At 35.8% G+C, this 23,557-nt stretch overlaps 1 protein-coding gene across 5 annotated transcripts in view; it reads right to left on the bottom strand.

Moving 5' to 3' along the window:
• The window catches only part of MNAT1 (menage a trois homolog 1, cyclin H assembly factor (Xenopus laevis)), a 217,802-nt gene that overhangs the window by 54,607 nt on the left and 139,638 nt on the right, over positions 1–23,557 (bottom strand). For 2 of the 5 annotated variants that reach the window (XR_002336329.1, XM_021064622.1), the window contains one exon: positions 7,614–8,766. The exons of the other annotated variants lie outside the window; for them this stretch is intronic. Coding sequence is in view for 1 of the 2 variants with exons in the window: in XM_021064622.1 (XP_020920281.1) it covers positions 8,670–8,766 (97 nt within the window). In the remaining variant the exon portion in view is untranslated. Of the gene's footprint in view, positions 1–7,613; positions 8,767–23,557 lie in introns of those variants that run through there. 5 annotated transcript variants of the gene reach the window in all.

Genomic DNA, 23,557 nt, shown 5'->3' with positions numbered 1-23,557 from the left:
TGCTTAGTGGGTTAAGGAGCCGGTGTTGCCTTGAGCTCTGGTGTAGGCCGCAGATGCGGCTTAGATCATGTGTTGTTGTAGCTGTAGGGTAGGCAACAGCTCCAATTCAACCCCTAGCCTGGGAATTTCCACATGCCGTAGGTGCAGCCCTAAAAAGACAAAAACAAAACAAAACAAAACAAAACAACCCTGGTATCCAGAATATATAAAGAACTCTTATAACTTAAGATAAATAACCAATTTATTTTTAATTTTTATTTTATATCGGAGTATAGTTTATTTAAAATGTTGTGCGAGTTTCAGGTTTAGAGCAAAGTGATTCATTTATATATATACATATATCCATTCTTTTTCAGATTCTTTTCCCATATAGGTTATTACAGAGTACTGAGTAGAGTTACCTGTGCTATGCAGTAATTTTTTGCTGGTTATCTATTTTTAACATAGTAGTGTGTACACGTTAATAAACACTAATTTATCCCTTTTCCTCACCTTTCCCCTTAGGTAGCCAGAAAATTGTTTTCAAAGTCTGTGAGTATGTTTTTGTTCTGCAAATAAGTTCATTTGTATTTTTTAGATTCTACCTATGAGTGATATCATATGATATTTGTCTTTCCTGACTTACCTCACTTGGTATGATAATCTCCAGGTGCACCCATGTTGTTACAAATGGCATTATTTCATTCTTTTTTCAGGCTGAGTAATACTCTATTGAATATACGTACAAAGCCTTCTTTATCCATTCCTCTTCAATGGATATTTAGATTGCAGATTGCTTCCATGCCTTGTCTATTGTAAATAATGCTGTAATTAACACTGGGGTGCATGTATCTCTTCAAATTATGATTTTCTCTAAATAGATCCCTGGAGTGGATCACAGGATAGTTCTATTTTGAGGTTTTGAGGAATCTCCATACTGTTTTCCATAGTGGTGGTACTAATTTATATTCTCACTAACAGTATAGGAAGTTTCCCCCTTCTCCATACCCTCTCCAGCATTTATCATTTGGAGACTTTTTGATGACAGCCATTCTGACTGGTGTAAGGTGGTACTTCATTGTAGTTTTGATTTGCATTTCTCTAATAATTAGCTATGATGAGCACATTTTCATGTGCCTATTGGCCATTCTTCTTTAGAGAAATTCCTATCTAGATCTTTTGCCCATTTTTTGATATAGCTGTTTTGGTTTTTTTTTGTTTTTTTTTTTTTGATACTGAGCGCATGAGCTGTTAGTATATTCTGGAGATTAATACCTTGTTGGTCTCATCATTTGCAAAGATTTCCGCCCATTCTGTGTGTTATCTTTTTATTTTGTTTATGGTTTCCTTTGCTGTGCAAAAGCTTCTAAGTTTAACTAGGTCCCATTTGTTTACTTTTGTTTTTATTCTCATTACTCTAGAGGTGGGTCCAAAAAGATATTGCTATAATTTATGAAATGACCAGCTTTTTAAACAGACAAAAGATCTAAATAGATATTTCAACAAAAAAGACATATGAATGTTATTAGGGATATAAAAAGATGTTCAACATCATTATTTATCAGGGAAATGCAAATTAAATCCACAAAAGGATACTACTTTCACCCAACAAAAAGCAGTTACAATCAAAATCACAGGTAACATTTGGACCGTGCACTTACCTGTGCAAAACGGCAATAATTTCTCAGAATTCTATTCTCAGAATTGGAAATGTTTTGTGTCTTTTCAAAAGCTAAATAGAAGCCCACCTACCTCCTCCTACGCACACATTTAAAAAATTTTTTAAGGACAGGTATTGATAAATGAGGCCAAGGATGAAGAAAAATGAGAACCTTCATGCTAGTGGAAATGTTAAATGATACAGCCACTTTGTAAAGCATTTCCTATACCTATTCCTAGGTATATACCCCAAAGATATGAAAACATATACACACAAGGACGACGCACATGTGAATGTTTCTTAGCAGCATTTTTCATGATGCCAAAAATGTGTTTAACAATCAAAAAAAAAAAAAACCATCGATCTACGGATGGATAAGATAGATAATAGATAAAATGTAGCATATCTCTACAATGGAATATTATTCAGAAACAAAAAGAAATGAAATAATGATATACGCTACAATATGAACCTCAAAATTACCAAAGAAACTAGACACAAATGACCACACATTGTATGATTACATTTACACAAAATGTCTAGATAGGCAAATCTATAGAGACAAAAAACAGCTGCCTAGGTCAGGGGATAGAAAATGAGAACTAATGTAAAAAGGAATGATAGATTGGGGGAGAGGGGCAATGGCAATGTTCTACAAGTGGATTGTGGTCAGATTCAGTACAAAACAAAAATGTTCAAAAAGCAGGATTTTTTTCCCCCTTTCTTCTAGACCTGTCATGACACTTTTAATTTGGTATTTAACATTGTGACTCCTCAGGCATGAAGATACTCACTGGGTGAGTACAGACCCTCACAGGCATGTAAGGGCACATACATCTGATCCTGACCTTCCCTGGGTCCATGACCCTGCTGGGGGTAGTGGCAGCAGCAGTTACTGAGCAGGGACAGGGAATACATGGCTAAGAACTTGTACAGAGACAGGTCTATATGGCTCCATGCTCCTAAAATATGCCCCACTGTTCCATCAGACTTTACTTACAAAACGTAAAATCAAATATAAAATAATTAAGAATTTCAAGACATAAGGCATAGGGCCCTGTAAGACTACACTGATCATACAGACATGAAGCAGGACTTGATGTGGTGATGACTGCACAACTTGGTAAATTTAGAAAAATTCACTGAATCATACACTGAAAATTGGTCAAATCTATGATATGTAAACTATACCTCAATAAGGTGTTGTGGGTTTTTTAATAACTTTACATCATTGGTAGCAGTACATTAAAATTCACCAAGTGGGTAAAGCATCATAGACAGAACATGTGTCTGTACTTTATGTTCAGGCCTAAGTGAATGTCCCAGCCTGAGGGCCTTTTCCAGAGAAAAATAAACAAAGAATAAAGGAAACATAGTTCAGAAAGTCCCAAATCGGGTCAGAAGATATGGTTTTCCTTTTGAGTCTGTAAATGGACAATTCTTTGTAGATAAAATAAGGGTGATTCCAGAGGTAGTAAGTTCACCTCATGCCTGGAAAGGCCTTTTATTTATTTATTTATTTATTTATTTATTTATTTATTCATTGTCTTTTTGTCTTTTCTAGGGCCGCACCCGAGGCACATGAGGACTCCCAGGCTAGGGGTCTAATCAGAGCTGTAGGGGTCCAATCAGAGCTGTAGCTGCCAGCCTACACCAGAGCCAAGACTGAATTTCTGGATGGAACTAGAGATTCCCATACTAAGTGAAGTCAGAAAGAGAAAGACAAATGCCATATGACATCACTTATATGTGGAATCTAATATATGACACAAATGAACCTGTCTACAGAAAAGAAACAAACTCATGGACATGGAGAACAGACTTGTGGTTGCCAAGGGGGAGGAGGAGGGAGTGGGACAGACTGGGAGTTTGGAGTTAGTAGATGCAAACTACAGCATTTGGAGTGGATAAGCAATGAGGTCCTGCTGTATAGCACAGGCAATTATATCTAATCACTTGGGATGCAACATGATGGAGGATAATGTGAGAAAAAGAATGTATGTATGTACAGCAGAAATTGACAACACTGTAAATCAACTATAATAAAAAATTAAAAATAGGAGTTCCCGTCATGGCGCAGTGGTTAACGAATCCGACTAGGAACCATGAGGTTGCGGGTTCGGTCCCTGCCCTTGCTCAGTGGGTTAACGATCCGGCGTTGCCATGAGCTGTGGTGTAGGTTGCAGACGTGGCTCAGATCCCGCGTTGCTGTGGCTCTGGCGTAGGCCGGTGGCTGCAGCTCCGATTCAGCCCCTAGCCTGGGAACCTCCATATGCCGCAAGAGCAGCCCAAGAAATAGCAAAAAAAAAGAAAAAAGAAAAAAAAAGAAAAAATAAAATAAAGACTGAATTTCCATCAAAAGATCTCTTACACGAAGCAATTTCCAGTGCTAAATTGTTTTTAACTGAGCATACAAAATGCATACTTTAAAATTATAGGTAAATACAGAAAGAAAGGGGGGAAAGGGAAAAGATTTTCAAAGTTGTTTTCGAAAAATGTTTTGTCTACCCTAGTTTCTTAGCATTACATATATATTTTGTTTTCTTTTTTTTCTTTTTAGGGCCGCACCTATAGCATATGGAAGTTCCCAGGCTAGGGGTCGAATCGGAGCTACAGCTGCCAGCCACAGCCACAGCCAACATGGGATCTGAGTGGTATCTGTGACCTACACCACGGTTCACAGCAACGCTGTATCCTTAACTCACTGAGTGAGGCCAGGGATTGACCCACATCCTCATAGATACTAGGGAGGTTTGTAACCAATTGAGTCACAATGGAATGCCTTACATAATAATTTTATAATCAGTTTTTCAATTTCCACAAAAATTAAGATTTTTAATAGGATGGTGTGGTTATTCATACAGAAAAATTAGGGGTAACTGACATCTTAAAATGTTAACTGCTCAGATTGAGGAACATGGATTACCTTTATCAAGATCCTTCTTTTCTACATTTTAGGAACAAACGTAGGACATTTGTAAAAGTTATTTAGCACTCTTGTCCACTAATTCTTCTATGTGTCTATGGGCTTTTTCTCCTGATAATGTGTATTATATTTCTGATTGTTTGTCTGTATAATAATTATCTTTGGATACCAGAAAAAAATATATATACGTAACACAGGATTGAGGCAGTCCACATAAAACCTATTCAAACTTCATAATCAAAGCACTAACAAAAGTACTGACAATCCTCCCAAAAGTATTAGCATAGTTTACTTTAAAAGGTTGTTGCATTCCAAATAAATAGATACACAGTAAATATATATTTTATGATAAAGGAAGACAAATGTAAATGTAATTTGATGGGAAAGAGCTGCAAGGAAGGATTAGGGTTCCCAAATTATGAAAACAAGGGCAAAACATGCAAACACTGAGAACTCTAAAATTAGCACTTCCAGAGTTCCTCTCATGGCACAGCAGAAACGAATCCGACTAGGAACTATGAGATTATGGGTTTGATCTCTGGCCTCGCTCAGTGGGTTAAGGATCAGGCGTTGCCGTGAGCTGTGGTGTAAGTCACAGATGTGGCTTGGATCTGGCATAGGCTGGTGGCAACAGATCTGATTAGACCCCCTAGCCTGGGAACCTCCATATGCCCTGGGTGCAGCCCTCAAAAGACAAAAATAAAAATAAATAAAATAGAATGAAATAAGCACTTCCAAGAGAGAGAGCAAGGCAGAACTAGGCCAAAAGGAAGAACATGGCAAGAATGGACATCCTGCACAGTACTCCATTCTTCTCTGGCGTACTACTTTAAGCTGTGTTGATGTATCTGTATATCTGAGTCCAGCTGCTATTACTCAGCTATATAACACATTTACCTACTGGGAAAAATCATGTGCCAACCAAATGACTTTCACATTATATAGATCATTCCACTATTTACCATTCAACTGTGAGCTCCTTTGTGTTACAGATGTAATTTCTAGAAAACAGGCACTGTAACAGGACAAAACATACTTAATTTACTGCCTTCTTCAATTTGTGTCCCAGTTGTCAACTCTTTCCCACACCCATTCCCTGGCTTGCTTTACCCAGTATTACTAATGTTGGACACTTATAAGTGATCATATTTGTGGAACTCTCTTTTGGATTATTTTTGACGGTATGGATTTAGCATTTTACTTTGAGAGTTAGGAAGGTGGAGGTAGGGTTGTTATGAGGATGGTTTTGCAATACAGCAGAGAGACAATATAACATGCCAATTTAATTCTTCTTATGATAGTTCTAGATAGAAGCAATTACTTCTCCACATTAGTCTGTACCAGTTTTGTTATTTTCAAGGCAAGGAGTGCATTTAAAAAAAAAAAAAAGCAGTAAATTTGAATAGCTTTTTAATATTGGCATAAACTTAATATAAATTTTTGTGCAAATTGTAAACTATGCGTATGTGACATACCAGTAAAGTAATATGGCAAATATCTTGCCAAATAATTTATTATTACTTTCTAGAAATTTCATTATGGTTACAAAGATTGAAAACATTTTTAATTTAGAAAAATCTATTGGTCAAACAAGTTTCATCATTTAAAATATGCAAACTACTGAATAAGTGAAAAGAAAATATTTGTTTCCTTAAACAAGCTTTTTGTTTTACTTTTAAAATTTCTTCTGTCTCCTTTAAAGTGGTAGTTGTTATATTTATTAGTCAAGTGCCAGTTGTTAAAAGTCATTTACTCTCATTTGAGCCTCAGAATCACATCCATCTTTCAATCTAGAGGTTTTGCTAATGAAATAATTGTAAGATAGCACAAAAATGTAACAACAATCTATTTGTAAAAGCAACAAATAAAAAATCACCTAGTTTAAAAACTAGTTTAAAAACTAGTTTAAGAACTAGTTTAAAAACTTATGATATGGAAAACTTTAAATGACTGCTTTAAATATGAAAAGATAGTCAAAGTAGAGTAAGTTAAAAGGGTAACAAAATAATATAGCATAAGTGGGCGGGGGGTGAATTGTTTTTTTTTTTTTTTTAGGGCAGCACCCACGACATATGGAGGCTCCTAGGCTAGGGGTCAAATTGGAGCTATAGCTGTTGGCCTATGCTACAGCCACAGCAACACCAGATCCAAGCCATGTCTGTGACCTAGACCACAGCTCACAGTAACACTGGATCCTTAACCCACTGAGCAAGGCCAGGGATCAAACCTGTGTCTTCATGGATGCTACTCAGATTCGTTTCCGCTGAGCCACAACAGGAACCCCCCATAAGTGTTTTTGTAAAATATACATTATGCATGAAAACAGGAAAAGGTCTACAGTGCTCTTTACCAAGGCTAAACCAGAGTTCTCAAAGTGTAGTCCCCAATCAATAGCATCTGCATCACTTAGGAATTTATTAGAAATGAAAATTCTAGGGCTGTAGTCCAGTCCTACTGAATCAGAAACCCTAGAGGTATGATCCAACAATATGTTTTTTAGTAAACCCTTCGAGTGATTCTGATATGTGCCAAAGTTTAGGAACCATTACTCTAGATCCTTTATTGGGATCAAGATCCCTTTGAGCTTCTGATGAAAATTATGAACTTCCTCCCAGGAAAATACCCATTTGGACAAATGCTCAATTTTATATATATTTCAAAGATAAACAAAGGGCAGAGGATGTCTGCTGCAGTAATATACTATTCCCAATTGGAATGTAGTTATGAGCCTAAGGACTCTTTATCTACAACAAATAATGCATACTTAATGCATATAAGTTACCAAAATTAAATTGAGAAAAATGAAAGAACCAGAAAACTATAAACCAATCCCTCAAGTCTGGCACACTAGTATTTCTTCTGGTTAGTCTTCACTTACTCAGATTCCAAGGCTGATATAAAATCTCCTGGGTTTAACTTGCCAAACTTCTGAATTTTATTGAGTTTATAGGTTGAACTTGTGGCCTCTGCAATGGGGAATTCTCATGTGATCACTTTTCCATTTGACTATCAATCTGTACTTAATGGTCTTAAGAGAAAAACTTTTTAGATAAGTTTTTTTTTATTTAAAAAATTTTTGAACAATGTGCAAGTTTTAGAAACAATGGAGCATAAAACTCATATATTCCACAATTAAGCAAATTCCTTGTTTAGCTTACAGTAAGAATGAATACCAAACAAAGACTTCAGGTTATATAGCTTCATAAGAAAACAAAAGCTGAAAATCAAAAGATTTAATTAGTCAATCAGTAATCATCTCAATTGTTTTTTTCCAAATCAACTGCAGATTTCTGTGGTAACATATACATCTCCTATGATAATGAATTTTAGTCATACGAAAACATTAATGTTATTCTAAGAAAAATATTTCAACTCTATATGCACACCTGCTATTCTCCTATCAATCCTAACAGGAAACCATTTCTCCTCTACATCATGAGCAATAGAAAAGTACTTATTAAAACATTAATCACAGTCCATTATATTCTGACTCACTGCCAAAAGTTCCCATTACATCACTGAAAATATCTATTAACTAAAACCTGCCTCTGACAAGTTACAGGAGTGCAGCGTTCAGAATTTAGTAATGTAATAGTCAGTTTAAAAAGAACAGTTACACAATTGACTTTGCAGTGGCAGCAAAAATAATTAATTTTTTTCTGACATTTATTACCAAAAGGTTGATTTAACTGGTGTTTCTACTGTAAAATTATTTTAAAATTATTTCAAATTTCACCTAGCATTATTAAACACATTTACTATGAAAGTATTAAATACAGACGACTGGTTAAAGAATTTCAAAATGTGAATAAACCACTGTATGTAAAGCTATATTGTCTTGTGTAAATATGGGCCTTGTTTAGAGCCATGTCGCACAGGAAATTGTAGCAAATGAAAACCATCCCCGTTTTTCCACTCCCAATCTTTAGGATTTATGTCTTTACATTTAAAACCAGTTAAACTGAGAAACAAAAAAACATGGCAACATAACCTTCAAACCAGAATAATAACTACTACTGGCATTCTTATAATGTTAAAGTAACTAAATATTATTAGACACAGAGCTTAAATATATTTTGACTCTGTACCAGCACAACCAACTATCTAGTTTTCCACTTGCTGGATGTTTGTTGTTAAAGAGTGGTGATACTGGCTTCTTCCAAACCAGAAGAAAGAGGGTTGACATTTAGGCAATAAAATGCTAAGAAAAAAGCACAGGGGATACGAGTAATTATTTCTGAGAAGAGAGAACACTTACGGCTTATTATGATTTTACATATTGAAAAAAATAACTAAATAGTAGAAATGCGTAATTTTTCTTCTATTTACTGTGTTTTCAGTGTTTTCCTATAGTGAAAATATATCATCTTTATAATAAGAAAAACTTAAAGAATTTATTTATTTTAATAGAAACTTTTTAAAAAACTACATGTGACTCCAAGATGATTTGAGGAAAAAAAAACTTACTTGTCCTAATGCATTATATTTTCTTTCAAATTTAAACGTTTATAATCTCTATTCTTTCTGAAAATAGGAGTGAATGAAAATTTCTAGTAACTTGTATAAAATCTAATGTTTCTTATGTGGGATGTCTAATTTAGCTGGAAAATTCATAGTGGAGAGATTTAGATAAATTAAAAACATGAATTATATCATAAGGAGGTAGAAAATGAAAACAGACCTAGGTTCCAATCATAGAACATGATTAGTATAAATTAGCAGAGTTCTTTAGCCTAAAAGCCAACATGTTTTACATTTGAAAGGTTAAAAGAGCCACCAAGCTATACATGTCTAATAATTTCCTAACAACTCAATCTCCAGAGTATTTTTCCTTCCTTTTATAACTTTAGTCTCTTTAAATAGAAATACAATTTCAACATAACCAAAGAAAATAAAGTTATCTCTACCTGAAATCAGTTTTTATGAGAATATGACTCTTCCAGAGGACACCTCAAAATAGTTACCTGAATCCTACCTTTGATCCTGAGTTCTCACCAAAGAAATGATTAATGAGTTATTGTACACTTCACAGTACCCTCAATTAAAAGGCTAGTCAACATATAATTAAAAGAAAGATTCTTCTCTTGCTAATGTTTTTAAAGACTCTCACTTCATATATGCATGGACATATGATTCCCAATGTGAATATAAATCTTTAGGCGATTAATCTTTGTTCTATATTTTATTACTAAAATTACTATTTACAAAACTCAAAACTGCTTCTAAAAACATTTAATATTTTCCATTAAGTCTTCTTTAGAACTACTGCAAGTATAAAATAAATGGCAAATCCCTACCAATATACTCATCTCACTTAATGACTTCCTTATCTGTTTGTTTTTAATAAGAACTCCTTGATGCCTATTTCTGTTATACAACCTTGACTAGTGAAGATCTCAATGATATGAAGTGTGTAAATTACATGTTTTTATATTTGTCTATAAATCTGGACAGAAAATAAACTACAGGGTATGATTATTCTTAATAGACCTTTAAAAATCACTACACTTAAATTCAGTTACACTTAATAAAAAGCAGAGATAAACTGTACTTAGATAAAAACTTAATTTTGAAAAAAATTAAATTCATACAGATGCTGCAAGACAATTAAACAACTCAGGCTACAAAATTTGACATTGTCTTTATATTAAAGTAACTAGCCAAAAATGCAATTTGATCATCATGAGAAAACAAACAAAATCAACCAACAATGTTAGGCTGAACTTAAACTTTAAAATGAGTTCAAGTTCAATATTTACAGAGTTCACTATGTATCACCAATAGTCTCAATAACAAATGTTAACTCCAATGTTGGCATTTGTCACTCAAATAGCTAATGTTTATATAGCTTTTATCATGTGTCAGATATTATTCCAAGGGTTTATCATTTATTAACTCATTTACTCCCCACAATTCTATAAGAAAGGCTCATGATATTATCCACATTTTGAAAATGAGGAAATAAAGACACAGAAATTAGTAAAGTGTCCAGGGTATTAAAACTAATTAATGAAAAACCCAGTATTCAAACTCAGGCAGTTTAGCTCCAGAGTATGTTCTTTTAATTCTTACACTAAAAGTTAATGTGAAAATAAACTTTAAATATTTTGGTATTATTACCTCTTACGTTTAATAAACTAAGGGAAAAATAGGTGACATTATTTCTACTGGTAATTTATCATCCTGGGGTTATTCATTAATCACACTGATTTTTCAACAGGTGGAGGCAGTATGTAATCTCAACTATTACATGGCATTCCTTTTGTCTGTGTTAACTAGCCCCCAGTCTTTTTTTTTTTTTTTTTTTTTTTGTCTTTTTGTCTTTTTGCCTTTTCTAGGGCCATTCCTGAAGCACATGGAGATTCCCAGGCTAAGGGTCTAATAGGAGCTGTAGCCACCAGCCTATTCCAGAGCCACAGCAACATGGGATGTGAGCTGCGTCTGCAACCCACACCACAGCTTACGGCAACGCCGGATCCTTAACCCACTGAGCGAGGCCAGGGATCAAACTCCCAAACTCATGGTTCCTAGTTGGATTCGTTGACCATGGCACCATGACAGTAACTCCTCGCCTCCCAGTCTCAGCAAACAAAATTAGACTCGGTCAACAATTATCCCCCCCATGAATTCCTCCTTTGCCTCTAAGACACGATGTGACCTCTCCCTCTCCCTTGGCCCATAAAACTTTTTTTCACTATTAAACAATACCACTTAACATTTACTGTATGTTTTCTAAGTATTAAAAGATTAAATACTATAGGAGTTCCCGTCGTGTCTCAATGGCTAACAAATCCGAATAGGAACCATGAGGTTTCGGGTTCGATCCCTGGCCTTGCTCAGTGGGTTAAGGACACGGCGTTGCCATGAGCTGTGGTCACAGACACGGCTCGGATCCCACATTGCTAGCCTGGGAACCTCCATATGTCGCAGGAGCAGCCCTAAAAAAGGCACCAAAAAAAACACACAGAAAAAAAGATTAAATACTATAAACTAAGTTATATAATCAAAACAATCCTGAGAGGTAGATTCTATTACCATCTTCATTTTACAAATAGGAGTAAGGTTCAGAGAGGACAAGCTCCCATAGCTAAGGAACAGTCTGGATCTGAAGCCACATTTTCTGTTTAATACTAAAATCTATACTGCTTAAGCCAAGCACAGTGACACAATGGGAGTACATATCTTATATGCACTGCAACCTATTTACTGTATTGTACTGCATCCCTTAATTCTACATCAAGAGTTCTTTGATGCCCAAAACAATTGCTTATACACTTTCATTTCCTAAAAGCAAACTGGGCTTAATAAACATCTGATGAAAAAATGGATAAGTAAACAGATGATTACTATAGAAGCTACAAAACTAATGAAAAAAATAATAACAGATCAGCAATTCTAAAACCTTTGGCCCTAGGACCTCTCTATACTCTTAAAAATTCCTGAGGACTCACAGACTTCGTTTAGATGTGTTATATCTACCTATATATCACATGTATAAAGAAATTGGAAAATATTAATTCATTTTAAAACAACAATTAAAAATTGGAGTTCCCGTCATGCCTCAGTGGTTAACAAATCCGAATAGGAACCAAAAGGTTGCGGGTTCAATCCCTGGCCTCACTCAGTGGGTTAAGGATCCAGTGTTGCCGTGAGCTGTGGTGAAGGTTGCAGACGTGGCTCGGATCCCGTGTTGCTGTGGCTGTGGCGTAGGCTGGCAGCTACAGCTCTGATCAGACCCCTAGCCTGGGAACCTCCATATGCCGTGGAAGCGGCCCTAGAAAAGGCAAAAACACACACACACAAAAAAAAAAATTACACATTAACACAAGTAACATACCATGTTAACACTAGTCAAAAGGAAGCTGGAATGACAATTTTAAAATCAAACCAATTAGATTTCATATTAAAGAATATTACCAGGATAAAGAGGATCATTTCATGATGATAAAGAGGCCAATAAATTAAGGAACTATAACAATCCTAATTGTTCACATTCCTAGTAAAAGAGCATCTGCAGAAGACATGAATATTTACATTAAAAAAATCAAATGGACTAAAGAAAACTAATAAATGAGTTTTATAACGTTGTAGACTGCAAGATCAATATATAAAATACCCCATTTCAGAAATAAGCAATCATAAATTTAAAAAAATTTAAATACCATTTACAATAACATTAAACTATAAAATACTTAGGAATAAACCTGACAAAATATATGTAAGACTTATACACTGAAATTTTACATTACTGAAATTTTACATTACTGAGATAAATTAAAGAATGGAAAAATATATTTTGTTCATAAATCAAGACTCTATTTCTAAGATAGAGCCAATTCACTTCAAATTGATCTACTGATTCAGTACAATCACAATCAAAATTTTGGCAGATCTGATGAGCAACGACACCCCAGTGGCAAACGACACTTATCACACAGATATTGGTTTCTAATACTATTCACCAATAAAAGAAACCAGGGATTCTTAGAGAAATGCTCCTTCTAGAACTGGGTCAGGAAATATATATATGATGAGCCTGAAGTATCTTGTAGCACAAAAAGTAAAAGACATACTTAAAAAAAGACACAATGATGGGAGAATGGCAAATGGGCATTAAAGCCAACTAAAACATCTCAAATAGTCAAAACTGGATTATAACCCCAGAGTGTAAAATAAACCCTCTGTGAGTCCTTAGTGATAAGAAAAAAAAAAAAAGTGATTGAATAAATAAATAGATGAGGAAGATGAAACAAGTCTTCAATGCTAAAGAATTCCAAACAATTTACATAGATATCACAGCCTCAAGAAAGTTGAGCATAACTACCCACTCCTTAAGTATGTGCACAGTGATTTCTTCCAAAGAGTGAAATAAAGACAGGGGCGGATATAAGTAACTTTACAGTGGAGAAAGCTGACAAACAATACCTCAGCCAGGTGATCAAGGTTAACAACAATATAGATCAGACATGTTGATAGTATGTACTCTTAAAATGAAGTGATAAAAATGTCACTATATTTTTTTTTTTATTTTCCCACTGTACAGCAAGGGGGCCAGGTTATCCTTACATGTATACATTACAATTACATTTTTCCCCCACCCTTTCTTCTGTTGCTACATGAGTATCTAGACATTGTTCTCAATGCTATTCAGCAGGATCTCCTTGTAAATCTAATCTAAGTTGTGTCTGATAAGCCCAAACTCCCAATCCCTCCCACTCCCTCCCCCTCCCATCAGGCAACCACAAGTCTCTTCTCCAAGTCCATGATTTTCTTTTCTGAGGAGATGTTCATTTGTGCTGGATGTTAGATTCCAGTTATGAGTGATATCATATGGTATTTGTCTTTGTCTTTCTAGCTCATTTCACTCAGTATGAGAGTCTCTAGCTCCATCCATGTTGCTGCAAATGGCATTATGTCATCCTTTTTTATGGCTGAGTAGTATTCCATTGTGTATATATACCACTTCTTCCGAATCCAATCATCTGTGGATGGACATTTGGGTTGTTTCCATGTCCTGGCTATTGTGAATAGGGCTGCAATGAACATGCGGGTGCACGTGTCTCTTTTAAGTAGAGTTTTGTCCGGATAGATGCCCAAGAGTGGGATTGTGGGGTCATATGGAAGTTCTGTGTATAGATTTCTAAGGTGTCTCCAAACTGTTCTCCATAGTGGCTGTACCAGTTGACATTCCCACCAACAGTGCAGGAGGTTCCCTTTTCTCCACAGCCCTCTCCAGCCCTTGTTATTTGTGGATTTATTAATGATGGCCATTCTGACTGGTGTGAGGTGATATCTCATGGTAGTTTTGATTTGCATTTCTCTTATAATCAGCGATGTTGAGCATTTTTTCCTGTGTTTGTTGGCCATCTGTATATCTTCTTTGGAGAAATGTCTATTCAGGTCTTTTGCCCATTTTTCCATTGATTGATTGGTGTTTTTGCTGTTGGTTTGTATAAGTTGTTTATATATTCTAGAGATTAAGCCCTTGTCAGTTGCATCATTTGAAACAATTTTCTCCCATTCTGAAAGTTGTCTTTTTGTTTGCTTTTGGGTTTCCTTTGCTGTGCAAAAGCTTTTCAGTTTGATGAGGTCCCATGGGTTTATTTTAGCTCTAATTTCTATTGCTTTGGGAGACTGACCTGATGTTGATGTTCATGATGTTGATGTCAGAGAGTGTTTTGCCTATGTTTTCTTCTAGGAGTTCGATGGTGTCCTGTCGTATATTTAAGTCTTTCAGCCATTTGGAGTTTATTTTTGTGCATGGTGTGAGGATGTGTTCTAGTTTCATTGCTTTGCATGCTGCTGTCCAGGTTTCCCAGCAATGCTTGCTGAATAGACTTTCCTTTTCCCATTTTATGTTCTTGCCTCCCTTGTCAAAGATTAATTGAACAAAGGTGTCAGGGTTTATTTCCGGATTCTCTATTCTGTTCCATTGGTCTGTGTGTCTGTTTTGGTACCAGTACCACACTGTTTTGATGACTGTGGCTTTGTAGTATTTCTTGAAGTCTGGGAGAGTTATGCCTCCTGCTTGGTTTTTGTTTCTCAGGATTGCTTTGGCGATTCTGGGTCTTTTGTGGTTCCATATAAATGTTTGGATTGTTTGTTCTAGTTCTGTGAAAAATGTCCTGGGTAATTTGATAGGGATTGCATTGAATCTGTAGAGTGCTTTGGGTAGTATGGCCATTTTCACAATATTGATTTTTCCAATCCAGGAACATGGAATATCTTTCCATTTCTTTACATCTTCTTTGATTTCTTTGATTAAAGTTTTATAGTTCTCGGATATAGGTCCTTTACCTCTTGGTCAGGGTATTCCGAGGTATTTGATTTTGTGAGGTGCAATTTTAAAAGGTATCGTATTTTTGTATTCCTTTTCTAATGTTTCATTGCTGGTATACAGAAATGCAACTGACTTCTGAGTGTTAATCTTATATCCTGCTACTTTGCTGAATTTATTAATCAGTTCAAGGAGTTTTGGGGTTGAGTCCTTAGGGTTTTCTATGTATAGTATCATGTCATCTGCATACAGTGACAGTTTTATCTCTTCTCTTCCTATATGGATGCCTTTGATTTCTTTTGTTTGTCTAATTGCTGTGGCCAGGACTTCCAAAACTATGTTGAAGAGCAGTGGTGAGAGTGGGCATCCCTGTCTTGTTCCAGATTGGAGTGAGAAGGCTTTCAGTTTTTCCCCATTGAGGATTATATTTGCTGTGGGTTTATCACAAATGGCTTTGATTATATTCAGGAATGTTCCCTCTATACCCACTTTGGCGAGGGTCTTGATCATGAATGGATGTTGAACTTTGTCAAATGCTTTTTCTGCGTCTATTGAGATGATCATATGGTTTTTGACTTTTCTTTTGTTAATGTGGTGTATGATGCTGATTGATTTGCGTATGTTGAACCATCCTTATGAACCTGGGATGAACCCAACCTGGTCATGGTGTATATAATTTTTTTGGTATGTTGTTGGATTCGGTTGGCTAAGATTTTGTTGAGAATTTTTGCATCTATATTCATCAATGATATTGGCCGATAGTTTTCTTTTTTGGTGGTATCTCTGTCTGGTTTTGGAATAAGGGTGATGGTGGCCTCATAGAATGTCTTTGGGAGTATTCCTTCTTCTTCAACCTTTTGAAAGAGTTTAAGGAGGATGGGCACCAATTCCTCTTTATATGTTTGATAAAATTCACCTGCGAAGCCATCTGGTCCTGGACTTTTATTTGTAGGGAGTGATTTTATGACCTCTTCAATTTCATTTCTAGTGATGGGTCTGTTCAGTTGGTCTGTTTCTTCTTGATTCAGTTTTGGCAGGCTGTAAGATTCTAGAAAACTGTCCATTTCTTCCAGATTGTCAAACTTGTTGCCGTATTGTTGTTCATGGTATTCTCTTATGGTTTTTTGTATTTCTGCTGTATCCGTTGTGATTTCCCCTTTTTCATTTATAATTTTGGTTATTTGGGTTCTTTCCTCTTTTTAGTGAGTCTGGCCAGGGGTTTGTCAATTTGGTTCACCTTTTCAAAGAACCAGCTCTTGGTTTTATTAATTTTCTCTATTGTTTTTTGAGTCTCTATTTTATTGATTTCTTCTTTGATCTTTATAATTTCCTTCCTCTGCTGACTTTAGGACTTTTTTGTTCTTCTTTTTCTAATTTGTTTAGGTGGAGGGTTAAGTTGTCAATTTGGGATCTTTCTTCTTTTTTGAGTAAGGACTGTATTGCTATAAATTTCCCTCTGAGCACTGCTTTCGCAGCATCACATAGGTTTTGAGAGGTTGTATCTTCATTATCATTTGTTTCAAGGTAGTTTTTAATTTCCTTCTTGATTTCCTCATTGACCCATTGGTTTTTTAGTAGCATGTTGTTTAGTCTCCATGTAGTAGGTTTTTTCTCTTTCCTTTTCCCATGGTTGATTTCTAATTTCATGGCATTGTGGTCAGAGAAGATACTTGGGATAATTTCTATGCTCCTAAATTTATTGAGATTCGCTTTGTGTCCCAATATGTGGTCGATTCTTGAAAATGTTCCATGAGCATTTGAGAAGAATGTGTATTCTGATTTTTTTGGATGTAGTGTCCTGAAGATATCAATGAGGTCTACCTTTTCTATTGTTTCCTTTAGGATCTCTGTTGCTTTATTGGTTTTCTGTCTAGAGGATCTGTCCATTGATGTGAGGGGGGTATTTAGGTCTCCTACTATGATTGTATTCTCATCAATATCTCCCTTTATGTCTGTTAATATTTGTTGTATGTATCTGGGTGCTCCTATATTTGGGGCATATATGTTGATGATAGTAACATCCTCTCCTTGGATGGATCCCTTAATCATTAATTAGTGTCCTTCTTTGTCTTTCTTTATGTCTTTTGTTTTAAAGTCTATTTTGTCTGATATGAGCGTTGCGACTCCTGCTTTTCTGTCATGTCTGTTGGCGTGAAATATTTTTCCCCACCCTTTCACTTTCACTCTATATGTATCTTTTGTCCTAAGGTGAGTTTCTTGTAGGCAGCATATTGAATGTTTTTGCCTTTTTATCCACTCAGCCACTCTGTGTCTTTTGATTGGGGCATTCAGCCCATTGACATTTAAGGTGATAATTGATAGATGATTATTTATTGCCATTTGAACCTCGTGTTCCAGTTGATTCTATGGTTCTCCATTCTTCCTTTCCTTTTTTTTTTTTTGGTTGGATGGTCTCCTGTTATTATCTGTATTTTTTTTTCATTTTTTGCAAATGCAATATTTGCTTTTGGCTTGTGGATCCCCTGTTTTTTAAGTATGCTAACCCCTTCCCATAATTGTGTGTTTTAGTCTGATGGTCCTGTAAGTTCAAACACTTCATTACTATATTAAAATTAAGAAGAGAGACATACATACAAACAAAAAGGGTTATTTACCTCCTAACATCCCTTGCCCACATTTTATGGTTTTGATGACTCTTTTTTATTTTTTTCTTTTTAATTTTATTTTGTTTGAAGCATGTTCATGATTAAATCTGTATGCTGGCTTATGTGAGTGACTGCTCTCTGATTGTGGTTTCCTCAGTCCTAGCTCTTCCTCTTCTTCTTCTTTTTTTTTTTTTTTCTTTTCTTTTGTCTTCCCTTTCCTTCCTTTCTTTTTGGTTTAGAGAAGCCCTTTCAATATTTCCTTTAACCTGGGTTTTGTGTTGCTGTATTCTTTAAGTTTTTGTTTGTTGGGAAAAATTTTTATTTCCCCTTCTATTTTAAATGCTATTCTTGCTGGATAGAGTATTCTAGGTTGCATATTTTTTCCTTTGAGCACTTTAAATATCTCTTGCCATTCCCTCCTGGCCTGTAGTGTTTCTGTAGAGAAATCAGTTGATATTCTTACGGGGGTTCCCTTGTAGGTAACATTCTGTTTTTCTCTTGCTGCCTTTAGGATCCTCTCTTTATCACTAACTTTTGCCATTTTTATTATGATGTGTCTTGGTGTGCGTCTGTTTGGGTTCAGTTTGTTTGGGGCCCTCTGTGCTTCTTGTATCTTGAATCCAGTATCCTTTAGATTTGGGAAGTTTCCATCGATAATTTCTTCAAATATATTTTCCATTCCCTTATCTTTTTCTACTCCTTCTGGAATTCCTATTATGCGTAGATTGGCCCTCTTTATATTATCCCATAGGTCTCTTATATTGCTTTCCAGTTTTTTGATTCGGTTTTCTGTCTGTTGACCAGATTGAGTGATTTCCATTATTCTATCTTCCATATCACTGATTCGTTCTTCTGCATTATTCATTCTGGTTTTTACTGCCCCTAGTTCAGTTTGCATCTCTGCAAATGAATGTTCTAGTTTTTCTTGGCTCCTCCTTATATAAAAATGTCACTATATTTCTATGCTCAAAAGAATATATAACCCCAGTCCAATAACAAGAAAAATACTGGACAAATTATAATAGTAGGGCCATTCTACAAAATATAAGACCACTACTCAAAACTGTCAAGATCATCAAAGACAAGGAAAGTCTGAGAGATTGTCATAGCCAAGAGAAGCCTAAGAAAATATTCCTTCTAGGAGTTCTCATCGTGGCTCAGTGGTTAACAAATCTGACTAGGAATCATGAGGTTGTGGATTAGATCCGTGACCTCACTCAGTGGGTTAAGGATCCAGTGTTGCCGTGAGCTGTGGTATAGGTCACAGACGCGGCCCAGATGTGGCATTGCTGTGGCTGTGGTGTAGGCCGACAGCTACAGCTCAGATTAGACCCCTAGCCTGGGAATCTCCATATGACACGGGTACGGCCCTAGAAAAGACCAAAAAAAGAAAAAAAAAAGCCTTCTAAATTTAATATGGTTCCCTGGATGACACCCTGAAACACAGAGAAGACATTAAGTTAAAAATTAAGGAAACCAGATTGAAGTTAATTTAGTTCAATTAGTTAATCAATTATTAATTTTTAGTTAATAAAAATGTATCAATATCAGTTATAATAAATATATCATACTAACGTTAGGTGGAAATAGGAGAAATCACGGGGAGTATATATAAACTTTTTATACTATCTCTGCAATTTTTCTGTAAATCTAAAGATGTTCTAAAATTAAATTCCAGGGAGTTCCTGTTGTGGCTCAATGGTAACGAACCCGACTAGTATTCATAAGGACGCAGGTTCTATCCCTGACCTCGCTCAGTGGGTTAAGGATCCAGCATTGCTGTGAGCTGTGGTGTAGGTCGCAGACATGGCTCAGATCCCAAGTTGCTGTGGCTGTGGCATAGGCCAGCAGCTGCAACTCCAATTCAACCCCTAGCCTGGGAACATCCATATGCTGTGATGTGGCCCTAAAAAGCCAAAAAAACACAAAATAAAATAAAATCCCAGCAGGTGTTTTTACAGAAATGCACAAACTAATTCTAAAACTTACATGGAAATTTGAAGAATCTAGAACAGTCAAACAACGTCATAAAAAAGGAATAAATGGAGGGCTGATGTTTCAACTTATTACAAAGCTACAGTAATCAAGACAATATAGTATCAAGGTCAACAAGCAAATCACTGAAAGAGAAGAGAACTGAGAAATAGATCCACACATATATGAACAACTAATTTTTGACAAAGGAGAAATGCCCCCTGCTACTTCAAATAATGCTTTTTACCATATACAGAAATGAACTATAAATCACAGAGCTAAGTGGTATTAACCCCCAAAACATAAAACTTCTAAAAGAAAAAAACATAGGAGAAATTATTCTAACCTTGAATTAGGTAAGAATTTCTTAGATATAACTCCAAAAGCCTCATCCATAAGGAGATGAAAACTCTAATTTGAAAAGATACATGCACCCCAGTGTTCACTGCAGCACCATTCACAATAGCCAAGACATGGAAGCAATCCAAATGTCCATCAACAGACAAATGGAGGAGTTTTCTTGTGGCCCAGCGGATTAAGGATCCACACACACTGTCACTGTTGCGGCCTGGGTCACTGCTGTGGCATAGGTTTGCACTCTAGCCCAGAACTTCTACATGTCTCAGGTATGGCAAAAAAAAAAAAGGCAGATAAATGGATAAAGAAGAAGATGTGGATATATGTAGACACACACACACACACGCACGCACGCACACAATGGAATATTACCCAGCCATAAAAATGAATGAAATATTGCCATTTGTAGCAAGATGGATGGACCTAGAGATTATTATACTAAGTGAAATAAGTCAAACTTACTGACTTAATATTATATAATTTATATACGGAATCTAAATGAACATATTTACATAAAACAGAAAACAATAAGGACTTACTATATATAGCACAATGAACTACATTCAATACCTTGTAATAACCTATAATGAAAAAGAATACGTGTACGTATATTTTACATATATATATATAAACGGAATCACTTTGCTAGATACCTGAAATTAACACAATAATGTAAATGAACTACAGTTCAATTTTTAATTTTAAAAAAGCATGATCCAAAAACCAAAAAAGTTACATATTGGACTTCATGAAAATTAAAAGTTCTACCCTTCTAAAGACACTGTCAGTGGAGTTTCTGTCGTGGTGCAGTGGTTAACGAATCTAAGAACCATGAGGTTGCAGGTTCGATCCCTGGCCTTGCTCAGTAGGTTAACGATCCACTGTGCCATGAGCTGTGGTGTGGGTTGCAGACACGGCTCGGATCCCGCGTTGCTGTGGCTCTGGCATAGGCAGTGGCCACAGCTCCAATTCTACCCCTGGCCTGGGAACCTCCATATGCTGCGAGAGTGGCCCAAGAAATGGCAAAATAAATAAATAAATAAATAAAAGACACTGTCAAGAGATTGAAAGACAAGCCAAAGACTGAGAGATTATATTTGCAAAACCTGTATCTGATAAACATAATATATAAAAATTGGGGAGTTCCCATTGTGGCTCAGCAGTAACGAACCCAACTAGTATTCCTGAGGATGTGGCTTCGATCCCTGGCCTCGCTCAGTGGGTGAAGGATCCCACATTGCTGTGAGCTGTGGTATAGGTCGCATATGTGGCTCAGATCCCACATTGCTGTGGCTGTGGCGTAGCCTGGCAGCTACAGCTCCAATTCGACCCCTTGCCTGGGAACTTCCATATGCTGTACCTGTGGCCCCAAAAAGAAAAAAAAAAAATTGAATTCACAATACACAAAAAGGGTCAAAACGCAATAAGAAAACAAACTCAGTAAAGAAATGAGCAAAATATTTCAAAAGACACTTCACAAAGAAGGTATATGGATGGCAAATAAATACATGAAAAGATTCTTGACATTACTAATCAATAGGGAAATGAAAATTAAACGATGATATATTACTACACTACAAAATTAAAAAGACTGATGATGTGGAGTATTGGTGAGGACACAAATCAACCTGAACTCATATACTGCTGGTAGAAATGTAAAAGGACCCAAACTCTTTTGAGGACAATTGATCAGTTTCTTAAAAACTTTCACATACTTATGATACAACCATTCCACTCCTAGGTATTTACCCAAGAATAAAAGATTTGTACAAGAATGTTCATAACAGCTCTATTTTAATAGCCCAAAACCAGAAAGGGGGGGAGGGGACTGGAAACAACCCAAATATCCAATAAGAATATAAATGGAAAGGAAATTGAGGGATATACATATAATGGAACACTATTCAGCAATAAAAAGGAATGAACCATTAATACACACTACAAAAAAATATGAATCTCAAAACAATTATTCTGAGTGAAAGACACCAGACAAAAAAGAATGTATCTTAATTACATCAAACACTGAAAAAATGCAAACTAATCTATAGTCATACACATGAGCGGTTTCGTGGTTGGAGGTTGACAGTTGTGAAGGAGAAATTACAAACTAGAAAAGCTTTTGGCAATGATGGATATGTTCATTATCTTGCCTGTGGAGATGATTTCATAACTATATACATAATATGAAAGGTCATCAAACCATGCTTTTCTTTTTTTTTTTTTAGGGCCACACCTGTGGCATATGGAAGTTCCCAGGCTAGGGGTCAAACTGGAGAGCTGCAGCTGCCAGCCTACACCAGAGCCACAGCAACACCAGATCCAAGCCACATCTGCGACTTACACCTCAGCTCATGGCAATGCCAGATCCTTAACCCACTGAGCAAGGCCAGGAACCGCACCAGCATCCTCGTGGATACTTCGTAACCCACTGAGCAACAACAGGAACTCCCAAACCATTCATTTTAAATACATACTCTTTAGTTCATGTGTAAAGCTGCTTTAAATTAGAATAAAATAACTCTAAATTGTCATAATTAGAGATCCCTTGGATGTAATACTATGGAATCTTAGTGACCCATGTAATACTATGGAATCTTAGTGACCTTATTTTCACTACAGCTTGAAACATACTGTTTTATCATCCTATAAATTATTTCAATTATTCCCCACAATGATAAAAAAAACTAAACTAAAATAATAAGAAACAAAAGAATGATGGAATCACCTGAAGAATGATACAAAGTTAAATAAATCACACCTATTACAATGATCCTCAGTTTTCTTACTGCACTGAACAAATTAATCTTTTTTTCTATATCATCTCTTAGAGGAGCTGACAATATCCTATATGAACTTTCCCAAACTCAAAAAATTAGTGACTTACCAGTATATTCTTAAGTGTACAATTCAATTTGCAGAGGTGTACAACTATCAACACAATCCAATTTTGGAACATTTTCATCAACCCAAAACAGATCCCTAATTCCCAATCACAGTCACTCAATGGTACATTTTTAAGGACATATTAGTCTCTCCCGTCCTCTTATTTGCCTTGAAAACAAGAGAAAATTTATCTTCTCGTCCAGTCATTAGACAGAATGGATTTCACTTCACAATAATATGCAACAAAATCTATGACTTACCCATTTCGCTAAAAGAATGTGTGTCAACATTTTAAAATTTTTTATGACGTTTACGTACCATCACTTTTATACAACCCACTACAGTTTTGAAGTAATATAAATATTATAGGCAGGTCCCTATAATACAAAGGTATT

This window comes from Sus scrofa, chromosome 1 (genome assembly GCF_000003025.6).
Source record: "Sus scrofa isolate TJ Tabasco breed Duroc chromosome 1, Sscrofa11.1, whole genome shotgun sequence".
Lineage (NCBI taxonomy): Eukaryota > Metazoa > Chordata > Mammalia > Artiodactyla > Suidae > Sus > Sus scrofa.
This window is presented reverse-complemented; position numbering and strand designations above follow the sequence as displayed.